Genomic DNA, 11,591 nt, shown 5'->3' with positions numbered 1-11,591 from the left:
TGAGTATGTTTAGGAACGCAATTGAATATCAGATTGTGTTTCATATGCATATTTATGTGAAATTAATTATCAGTGACCCCTAATGAGATAAGAGTAGAAAACAGTAGTCTCTACAACTTTTCGAAATACTTATCGAAACTACGCAAGGCTCTCAGTCGCTTATCACAAGGGAAAAAAAGGAAATAAATGTGAAGAACATACTATTAGCCCTTAGTTCCCTGGGAGAGTGATGTCAAAAACAGCACATTACTAATATACATTTACAACATTAGATATTAAAAACGTATTGAAATTGATTTTCCTTGGTGTACTCAATGCAGCATTTAATTAACACGATGGTTCTCTATGAAAGTGAACAGTTTGGTGGAGGCGTTACAGGCTTTCATAAATATTTAATGTTTTATTTTTTATTTTCATTGTCTGTTCACCCATACTAACTTGTGACATATTCCCATTATTGGTGGGAGGCCCCTCATTTTTCTTGCCACGTGAAGCTGACCTGACTTAAAATTAACTATTTTTGTTTTATTTAAAACAGAATGTCAGACAGCGAATCCATCAAGAAAATACTGCGCTCTGTACTCCAATCTAGCAAGAAGGGTGTGAATATTCAAAGCCTGCAATTTGAGTACCGCTCACTCTGTGGAGAAAATATCCCGTTGAGAAAACTGGGCTTCATCAATTTGGAAGACTATCTCCGAAGCATACCCTCTGTTGTGCGGTTGGACCACCATGATGGAGAAGTAAGAGCTTGTTTTTAATTATTAGGCATCCCTAATGGCAAGTATCTTTGCTGTTGTCTATGGTGGGATTAACATGGTGGTTTGTCAATAACACTTTGGTTAAAGGACTGTCTACTATGTGTGCTGTGCAGATGCATTAGTAAAATCATGACCAAAGGTGAATTAAACAGTAGTCAATGAATGAATATTGATTGTTGTTTATTTATACAGATGCACTTATGCAGATGCACTTTGTGCTCATCATTTATTTTATTGTAAGAAATAAAAATGTATCCCTTGGTCATTGATTGATAATATGGTGAGTTGGTCACTGAGTTGGAAGGAACCCATACTTTCACTTGCCATCAGTCTGTTTGGTTGAATCGAGAGATACATGTTCCACAGACAGAAGCATGAATCACGTTCAATTTACTTGATAGTTGAGATGTTACGCTGGCGTATGCAACGAGACGGCAGACATCGCCCGGCTGGTAGCACGACAGAAGAATTCCAAGAAATCAAGATGCTCCCAAATCGTCAACTGCAAGAAGAGACACACTGCTTCCAACCCCAATATGCGTTATGGTAGGACATTCTTAAAATATTCAAAACATAAAACCTGCTAACTCAAATCTCACCCTAATTCAAGAACAGTATATTGGGGATTTTCTCTCAAAACCATGACCTAGATGCTTTAATTTGACGTTTGCTCACAATAACTCCTTGCATGCACTTAGGGTGCCCCGTGTCTTCACCGCGGAAGCCTTCAGGTGGTGGTGCTTTGAGGCCAAACAACCGCTTTCAACCCCATGATAGCTCTAGAAGCTTCAGTGCCTCACGTGATGTCAAGTCCAGGTACATATTTTTTGGAGGCCAACTGCATTTAGGGGACAACCAACACCTCCGGACAATGAGTGAATTTGTAAAATCACTTCAAATGACTTCTACTGAGCGTATTTTACAAAGATTCCACCGCATATAGCTATATTTTACGTTTTAAGACTCGCGCTGAATATTCAGGAAGTCTTGTTTTTGAGTTGGTGACGAGTCCGTACGTGACGTCACGAAAGTACCACCCCCTGACCGAGAAAGCGACACACAATGCATTTTGGCTACTTTTTTTCGTCTGAATCGCAAAATTAGAAGGAAAACTACATGAATAACGCGATGGTGAATCGTTGTGTGTCGCAGCCAATTGCGGTAACACGCATCAAGAAGGTGTAAATTTACACAAATTCCCAGCGGACAAATCAGCCCATTCTCAATGGAGCTTGTGCGCCATCTTGTGCATTTTCTGGGCGCTACATTGGAGTCCAGACGACTCGAATTGATACGGAAGGACTTCTTTAATCGATTGCAAACATTTATGCTTTCCTCTTCAGAACTATTTGAATCATATTCATAACTGGATGAGTAACAAGAAAGCATCTCCTCTGAATCTGAACTCTCTGAAGCCATTGTTTTGATTCTGGAGCAAGGCAGTGTGTGACCAATAGTGACGTCACGAACAAGGGGGCGGGACTTTCTGAATCTCCCCAGTTTCGAGCTGATTTGTGGCAGTTTTGGGACACTAAGTCATTTTTATTGGTGTTTTGCATTTGATTAAAAATATCAGTCTACGTGTTTCTGGTATTTTAGATGCCATAAAATGTTTTTCTGATGTCAGTTTGGAAACAAAAAAAATGGCGTTGGTTGTCCTTTAAGAGTTTTGGCAGGGGAAATGTTTTGAATTGTGACTGTTTAATTATTAATTCATTTCATCTTCCTGAACGTGTTGTCCTCACGAGGGTCACGGGGGGTCCCAACCGTCTTCGGGCACTCGGCGGGGAACACCCTGAATTGATTGCCAGCCAATTGCTCTCTTGAGCATTTTTGTGTGTGCAATAAGAGTAAGCAACAAAAATAGTGATATTTTTTAGTGTTCCATTTTAACTGTCATCTTTTAGATAATGCCAAATGGTTGTCAAGTCATTACTGTGACTTTTAAAATGTCCATTTTGCAGGGCCAAGAATTTGGTAATGACCCAGAAACCCAAAGGTTGGTATCAACGTCACTTTTTGTTAACATCAATCACTGCAGGATTTTGTGTTATTACCCCCACTTCCTCTGAAATAAGTTGGAAAAAAAGATAAGTACTGTATTCATCAAAGTTAACATGATTATAAAACAATGAATTGTGTAGCTCAGATCAATGACTAACGGTGCTGTGTCACAAATATTTGGAAAAACATCTTTCGTCAAACATAGATGACCCCGACCCTTTACGGCTTTACAGTTATTTTTTTTAGATCTGTGGGTACAGAATACAGTCTGTCGCTCATTGTGAAGTTCACAGAGCACTGTGTTCATATTTTACTATTTAAATGTGACATTGTTTTATTTATTTTATCTGTCATTCTCCGAAAGTTCTTTTAAGAGCTATCATTATTTTTAATGCCCTTTCACAGAGAAACCAGCTGAACAAGTTTCGAGAAACAACTGCACCGAGGTAGAGAAAATATTCCCTCTGAACTTTCTTTACATCTTCTTTTTTACATCCACACTGAAAAAATATCCTTTTGTTTTTGTTTTCACCACACACCGAGAGAGCTTGAGAAATAATTTTACGTGATAATTCAACATATAACACAGAATCAAAAGCTCTTTCATTTCCACGATACTGCTTCGATTTACACTGTAAAATATGTCAAATTAAACAACAACTATTTTCAAAGACATTGAATTGAATGGTTGAAGATATTTTTTTCAAAGTTTCAATCTTTTCGATGCAAGAAAAGTGATCTGATTCCCTTCACACAGTCGCCACTGTATGACAAGACTGTCGTACAGGGAAAATTAATCCAGCTTTTGAAGAAGTACTCATCTGGGCTGTGGATCTCTAAATTGCCAACTGTCTTCAATGAAATGTTCAAGCAGCAGTTCCCTCCTCAGGCGCTCAACGATTTGGAAAATTGGCCACACGTTTGCATGGTGAGTCTGTAAGAATGACTTGTATTCAGTGTTACCTCTCTTGAAAGGACAACCGACATCACTTTTTTGTTTCCTAACTGACATCAGAAAAACGTTTTATAGCATCTAAAATACCCAAAACATGCAGGCTGATATTTTTAGTCAAAATGCAAAAACACCAATAAAAATGACTTAAAGTGTCCAAAATCTGCAAAAAAAATGAACTGCGAATTGGGCATTTTCAGAAATCCCAGTTCGTGACGTCACGCCAAGACGTCTTGCCTTGTTCGAGAATCAAAACAATGGCTTCAGATTCGGAGAATATGCTTTCTTGTTACACATCCAGTTATGAATATGATTTAAATAGTTCTGAAGAGGAAAGTATAAATATTTGCAATCGATTAAAAAAGTTTTCTGGGTCGTTTTGATGGCTCAAGACTGATGTGTAGTGTCACAGAAAATGCAGAAGATGGCGGCAGAGCTCCGTTGGAAATAGTTTTATTTTTCAGCTTGGAATTTTTGTCAACGAATATCAAAGAGTTGTCTCGGTGTAACATACAACGATTCACCATCGCGTTATTTATGTGTCTACCTTCTAATTTCACCATCAACGCGGATCAACACGAAGTTTTCAGACCAAACAAAGTACCGCAAAATGCATTGAGGTGATGCAAGGTATGTCCTTTCTCAGTCAGGGGTGTTCCTTCAGTGACGTAGGGTGAGGACTCGTCACCAACTCTAAAACAAGACTTCCGGAATATTGAGCTCGAGTCTTAAAACATAAAATATAGCTATATGCGGTGGAATCTTTGTAAAATACGCTCAGTAGAAGTCATTTGAAGCGATTTTACAAATTATGGACACAACTTGTCTGGAGATGTCGGTTGTCCATTAAAAAAAACAAACTAAACTTTTATTACAATTATGGGGAACTATTTTCTCTTCTGGTCTATACAGGTAGAGAAATCATGCGGCACCAAAGGTGACTTCCTAATCTACCCTCCTCTACCTTCCTCATCTGCCTCACAAAGCAGCCTGTCTGAAGGCCCTGCAAAATCCTCCGTCAACCTGAGCACCATGTGCACATTAGATTCACATGTGTCCACCTCAGACCCTCGAGTTGACTCCATCGAGAACTTAGTCAAACCAGCACTCAGTTTGGCTTCACAGCCAACAGATTGTTGTACATCTTTAAAGATTCCACAAATGTTAGGCGATAGTCTGGCTGTCACTTCATCTATTGTCGACATCATCACACCTGCTGTCAATTTTGAGCAAACTACTCATCCTTTGGCACCTATGAACAAATATCCTCCAAAAACCAACTCTCCAGTCTTTACCCCTTCTTGTCATTCTCCCTCTGAAGATTTACCACCACAAAAATCCACGTCGTCATTGAACTCTTGTACTCCTGTTAAGTCCTGTGCTGCTATTTTGCCCGCTGATGTGTGTCAAGGAATAAAAGAACTTCTATCCAAGCACACTAATGGGCTGTGGGTCCATGCATTGCCCAGACTACTTATGGATACCTACAAGACTCCATTCCCTGAGCTTTTTATGGATAAATTATCTCTTCTTCCGGACCTCTGCACTGTGGAATACCCTATTCCACATGACAGCAAGAAGGTAAGAGGTTGACAATGTAGTCAGAACAATACATTCATGCATGCTGTCACGAGGGATCAGGTGTGTGTTTTTTTTTTTTTTGAAAGAGGAGAATTGGAGACATCTTGGAACCAATATTATTCTGCAAATGTGTTGTTGTTTGGATTAGGCCATCCTGTATGCGCCCATGAGAGTAAAGCTGGAAGAAACTGAGAGTACAGGCCATCAGAACAACGCAAGTGACCAGCTTCCATCTGGTCTGGAGGTCACTGGCCCTGTAATTCCTGCCTGTCTTGTTCATCCATCAACACAGTATCCCTCTGTGCTGGTTACTGATGTCAAAAGCAGTAACATAGTTACTGTAAGGTATGTCTAGACGTTTTTTTTTTTTTGTAAAGAAAAAAAATCGATGATTGGTTTTGTGATTGTATCATCGGATTTGAAGCAGATTTATGTCGGACAGGAGATGTGAGACAATCTCTTTCATCAATGGATGCTAAAACCTGGTGTTTGCTTTCAACATTTAGTTTGCAGCCTGATTATTATTATCATTTGCAAGCTATTTTCTATCTATTAGCTCTGGCTGGCTAGCTTGCTATCTATTCACTATCTAGCTGGCTATCTTGCTAGGTATCTGTTGGCTATCGATTGGCTAGCTAGCTAGCTTTCTATCTACATATTTAAGTTTCTTCCGGGTTGAGTGAACGATGGTGTGTGTGTGGCTTTCGCTGCTCACCCGCAGAAAAACTGATACTGTGACTGTAAAGTGACCTTGAGAGTTTTGAAAGGTGCTTATAAATGAAATGTATTATTTGAGGAAATTCTGGTCCACCATCCGCCGTCTCAGAAGGGGAAAACAGTACCTCCTCGACTCCACTAAACATGCCTTCCTTGGAGGAAGTAGAATCTGGGGACTCTGAGAAAGGCTTTCTTATCTCTGTGCGTGAAGTCACCAATGGGGTTATTAACTCATCCGTGGGATTATTCTTGCCAATAGGAAATTTTGTTTTATATGATGGTGTCTTCCCTGTGCAGGTATGCTGGCGAGGGCTATTCCACAGCCCAGGATGCAATGGAGGATGCTATGCTTTCGTTTTATAAACAAAACACCACCTTCCAGCCTCTCTCTGAGCTTTCTGTGGGTCAACTGGTAGCAGTCAAGGGGGAGAACGGCAACAAATTGACTCGAGCTCAGGTTCTTGAGGTGGCCAACAACATCATCAAGGTAACCTGCCCTCTTGACTGGTTGTTCAATTACTTGTATTCTATCTATGCTATAAATGTGATAACCAGGGAAAATCCACTAAATTACTGATAAATTGGTTGGAGTAACCTTGTGTGGTCTTTTTCTACAGCACATTTTAGCCAGAGGTCATGCCACCTCTAGTCATTTAAGTTTCCTGTTATTCGTTATCAAAACTTGCATCCACCAGTGACTGATTGACGGAGCTTCTCTCAGTACTGTTAAATACTATATCGTCTTCAAATATTAAAAACATCAGTTCAGCAATTCATAAGAAGCAGCACTGTTTTTTTTTTCCTTATCCATCAGGTTTATTATCTGGATCATGGCTTTGCTGTGGAGATTCCTCAAGAAAATCTTCTGCAGTTGCACCATGACTTCCTTTCACTGCCCTTTCAAGCCACCAATGTTAGGCTGGCAGGTACACACGCTATAACAGATGCACTAGGAATGTACTTACATTACAATTTTACAGACTCCAAATACATTTGATGTCAAGGTAAGGCTTTTATCTTGTGCTAATTGATTGTTGATATGCATGGACCAGACACAACAACTTAATCATTTGGTGTGTTTCTCAAATGAGCAACACAGGAACTTGTTTTGTTTTGTTTTTATTGCTTCAACCTGACCTTTGGGTTAGGGTCATTAATGTTCTGGGATATCTTAATACTCTTAACTGCCCCCTTTGCTTTCATCTCTCAGGTTTAGAGGAATTCTGTTCCCATCCCGCTGTATTGTCCTGCTTGGAGAAGTGTGCGGTTGGAAAGACTGTGATAATGGAGATAGTGGGTTCTACTCACCCAAATGACTTGCCTGAAGTGTTGCTCTATGACACCTCACAAGATGAAGACATCAATATAAACTCTGTCTGCTTAAAGGAGCTGCAAGATGAAACCATGAATAACCCCTTAACTGTAAGTGTCATTAGGCGCACTGCTGATGGGTTTTACATTCATAAACAGATTTGAGTTTTGTAGAACATCTTCATACAACCTAAACCAGTAATGTGTGTGTTATTTTTTTAAATTAAAACCAGGAAAAATGTGAGCTATTTTGACACTTGGAATTGGTCAACTTTCTATCTGAAGTCAGTGTCTTCCTATGAGTTAATTATAACTGAGTTGTGTGATTGTCATTTATTTTCTAGGTGAATTCTATCTATCAGGATGTATGTGTCACAAATATTTGTGCAGGTGGCATCTTATTTTGCCAGCTGCCCTCTAGAGGAACCATAAGACTGAGCAAGTTATTGGAAGAAACAGAACTATTGTTACTCTCCAAGGTAGGTCAGCAAAGAACCCACCCTGCACTTCTGGACATAGTGAACAGTGTGGTGATACTCCTTGACTCTCTTTTGGCGTCTCTGCTAATGATTTTTAGAAGTAAAAGTTCTGAGGCACAATGTGTCACATTATTGGTCACATTTTTTGCATTGCTGCAAAAAAAATGATCTCTCCCATCAGATGACCCCTGAGTACTTGGTTTCTAAGCCCTTCAATGGCAAGATGTGTCTGACCTGCTATAAAGACAAATGGTGTCGAGCTGAGGTATGCTTGGTTTTAGCATCATCCGAGTGACAAATCATTGATTGATGAATTTCAGACATCAATTTTGCTTTTTAATTTCCTAAAGATAGAATTTTATTCGAATCGTATCTTCTAAGAGTGTCGATTTACAGTGCCCTTCCTCATTGATGTGTTCTTTGCATATTTATTACAACGCAAAGGAAAAAAAATCCAAACTTGTGATAAAGTAATTGCTCCGTAAACATAATTATGGATTGTTGGTTTTCGCCTTGGAAACTCACCCATGGGTGCCATTTTTGGCCAGTGTGTTTCTGATGGTGGAGTTGTGAACGCTGACCTGGACTGAGGCCAGCAAGGTCTGCATGCAGTTTCGTTCTTTTGCAACCTCCTGGATGAATTGTTGTCACACTCTCAAAGTCGATTTAGCTGTTATTTTTTTAGGTTGTTTAGTCTGAAGAAAATTGATCTTTTCATTTAATTTTGAGGAACATTTCATCGTCGTTTTCAGATAACCAACCTTCTTGGCAACAGTGTCATTGAAGTCTTCTTAATTGACTTGGGCATAATGGCAACAGTAGAGGTCACTGAACTTCGAGAGATACCCCCTCTTCTCCTTCAAGACTTTGCCCTCATCCCTCCACAGGTTTGTTTCCTTGGAAAAAACATTGGGGGTCAACACTTTGACTATTCTGTCAAAGCTAAATTATGTGCAATTACTGAAATAATAGTACCGTACTTTTCAGAACACTTAACACTATAATATGTATGACTGTAAAGTGTCCTTGAGTGTTTTGAAAGGCGCTTATAAATGAAATGGATTATTATTATCACTATCCATTGTGAGTGATTATTCATCTGTAACAGTCTGGGAACTAAAATACTAAATCTGCTGTAAAAATATTTTCTAATCTGTGAAAATGTAAAATACTCCTGTGTGCTTTGTTCAGGCTATCAGATGTCGTATGGTGGATGTGACCGTTCCAGAAGGCAATTGGAGCCTTGAAATTGTTTCCTGGTTGAAGAAGGCAGTCCTCGGGGTTGACAATTGTAAAATGAAGGTAACTAAAACTGTTAGCATACAGCTGTTACTATGAAGAAAGTAGCATATGATTAACGTTATGCATATTGTGAGTTGTAATGGGAATGGCCATTATTCTAGCCGTCCAAGGCTGCTTTCATACTTGCTACCTTTTGTTCGGTTGAAACCGACTGTGATACAATTGCTTTGTTAGTGTGGCTCGTTTCAAACTAATAATAGCATGGAGAAGACACAAGTGGCAGAAGCAGTGTCTCTGTCACTTGTTTTTGTTAGAGTACTATATGGCGGAGGAGGAAGTGTTGCCTGCACTGGCGGCACATTGTATCACAAAACATCTCCAATGGTAAAAATAGATAATCAAATTAAATAGTTTGGAGAAACAAATGCAGTCCAATCCGATCGGGACCTGATGAATAGCTTTTTCTTTTTTGTCCCCTCCTTCTTTTATTGTGCAACCTCGCTAGCGTGAATGTGAAGCAATCTCAACAAGAATGGATTTATATACAGTATTCGAAACCTCCAACAATTGTACTACTCATGTGACACCATCCCACTTTGTGTGTGTGCGTGTTTAATCTACCTTTGAACTGCTTTGCCTGTTCCAGATTTTAAAGTTGGAGAAGCACAAAGGAAACACACTTGTGTACATGTACCTATTTGTTGCTGCTGACCATGAGGATATGCGTCAGAGCATCAACCATAAGTTGAACGACCCAGAGTTATGGCAGACAAAGGCTGCACGGCGACTGTAAGTCATGACATTGACTTGCTCACATGACGACCAATGACAGACAAATGCACAAAAAGCTGAACTTTCTGTTCGGGTCAATGTTCAGTAGAAAGCGTCTGCGTTACTTTTCTTCAAACTGCAGATGGCAGTGATGCAGCCAACTGGCTGTGAGCGGCCCAATTTGTCTTCATCCACAATACTTGATGCGAACCATCTTCAGCGGAAACAATCCCCACAATGTCGCTGCCTTTGGAGCTCCCGCCGTTGTGTATGAAGAGGAATTTGTTTGCGGTTTTTTTTTCTTCACGGCAATGCCTTGGAGAATTTAGTAAAACCTTGTCAAATTATTAAAGAACTTTTTCTACCACCAAATTATATAAACATTCAACAAAGCCTAATCCGATAAAGCGAATTTGTAAATTGATTTGAAATTAATTGTGATGTGCCAAACTGTGTCGAGGCTCCGAGGCATGTTTCGAGTAAACCGGAAAAACAATCTGAGAAGAGCATTCAAGGCGTTGGTCGATTTCGCTTTTGACCACGCCCAAAGCCTTGGAACACACGTGGCTCCGTCCGGTGCCTCGCGAGACAGGATTTCTATGTCATCACCCACTCGTAGATTCGAAATAAAAGGGCGCACCAGGGCGACTATGAGCATACATGTAACACTGACACACCCAAATCGTATCTTCAAACCTCGTCGGATTCGTTTTGCAATGGACGTACCGTCTACAAGTTAAAAAAATAACATCCGAGGTCTGGGATCATTTTGAGCAGATCTCTCCTAAAAAGGTACAAATTATAATAACCAGTGTGAATATTCAAGTATAACGCGCAACATTTTCTACCTAAAAACGAACTCAAAGTTTGGATGCACGTTATAAACGAGGCCTGGGGGTAAAAATTCTCATATACGTATATTTAATGTTTTCTCCCTTCCAGGAGGGGGCAGCATTTCCATGGCTATTCTTGCCCTTCAGTTTCAATTCTCGGAAAGACCCGATCACGCACATTCCTTTTTTTAAATTGTTGATTACCATTTCTTTAGCTATGCTTCATTTCCTTTCCTCACCTCACCCACAATGAAACATGAGTTAAGCATTGCTGTTTTGCACAATTACCAATACCAAAAGTGAAACATTTTTGCCGATTTTTAATTAAAAATTAGGGCTGCGCGTTATACTCGAATAAATACGGTATATTATAAATTGTGACAACACAGTGTATCCCGCATTTTAATGTATTATTTCTACTGCCTGATGTTTCAAAAGGTGACGTGTAAACTTTGAGAGAAATTGGGTACACTAAGAACAACTAGAGCAGTTTTCGCAAACTATGATTGACCATTGACTAGCCAATCATAGTTTGCGAAAACTGCTGTGATCACAAGCCACTAGTGACAAGAGCATACTGGCCACAGGTAACACACTGTTTTAATAGCAGCTTTGTCAACCCACAATGGCTGAAGGAGGAGAAGAAATGGATTTGGTTGGAGATTTACTATTAAAGCCAATTTCAAGACGGATTTTTCAAGAGAAAACGGACATTAAGGGAGGTCGTTCTGTTATTTCCTGGCTAGTTGTACCCTCTAGTGGACTTGTAGTAGGTACGCTACAGTGATCTGTATTCCACCGCAATTGTTTCTGCACACTTTGTACGTGCAGTCGTATATCATTGCATTTTGTGAAGTACGTAATCGTTTTTCGTTCATTTCACTCATTTTGCTAACACTACAGTTTATAAAGGCGAGTAAGTTGTATTTTTATAACTCAT

The 11,591-nt window shown here is 39.6% G+C and overlaps 1 protein-coding gene across 1 annotated transcript; it reads left to right on the top strand.

The window, feature by feature from the left end:
• Positions 1-351: 351 nt before the first annotated feature.
• On the top strand, positions 352-10,455 carry tdrd7a (tudor domain containing 7 a). Its single transcript, XM_089006063.1, has 17 exons — positions 352-743; positions 1,163-1,307; positions 1,460-1,673; positions 2,726-2,760; positions 3,171-3,211; positions 3,523-3,693; positions 4,630-5,298; positions 5,447-5,643; positions 6,313-6,502; positions 6,830-6,941; positions 7,226-7,437; positions 7,671-7,805; positions 7,987-8,070; positions 8,558-8,692; positions 8,997-9,107; positions 9,694-9,836; positions 9,961-10,455. Exons 1-17 carry the CDS (start codon positions 540-542, stop codon positions 9,968-9,970), a joined length of 2,808 nt encoding a protein of 935 aa, XP_088862189.1. The 5' UTR covers positions 352-539; the 3' UTR covers positions 9,971-10,455.
• Positions 10,456-11,591: the final 1,136 nt, after the last annotated feature.

This window comes from Hippocampus bargibanti, linkage group LG10, assembly GCF_051943395.1.
Source record: "Hippocampus bargibanti isolate YZ-2025 linkage group LG10, ASM5194339v1, whole genome shotgun sequence".
In the NCBI taxonomy this organism is placed as follows: Eukaryota; Metazoa; Chordata; class Actinopteri; order Syngnathiformes; family Syngnathidae; genus Hippocampus; species Hippocampus bargibanti.
Note: the sequence above shows the minus strand (reverse complement) of the source record. Positions and strands in the feature narration are given on the sequence as shown.

Excerpts from the sequence above, each read along its gene's own strand:
- tdrd7a (XM_089006063.1), top strand. The coding sequence starts at position 540 with ATGTCAGACAGCGAATCCATCAAGAAAATACTGCGCTCTGTACTCCAA. Across the intron at positions 2,761-3,170 it reads AATGACCCAGAAACCCAAAG|AGAAACCAGCTGAACAAGTT; the intron begins GTTGGTATCAAC and ends GCCCTTTCACAG. Across the intron at positions 5,299-5,446 it reads TTCCACATGACAGCAAGAAG|GCCATCCTGTATGCGCCCAT; the intron begins GTAAGAGGTTGA and ends TGTTTGGATTAG.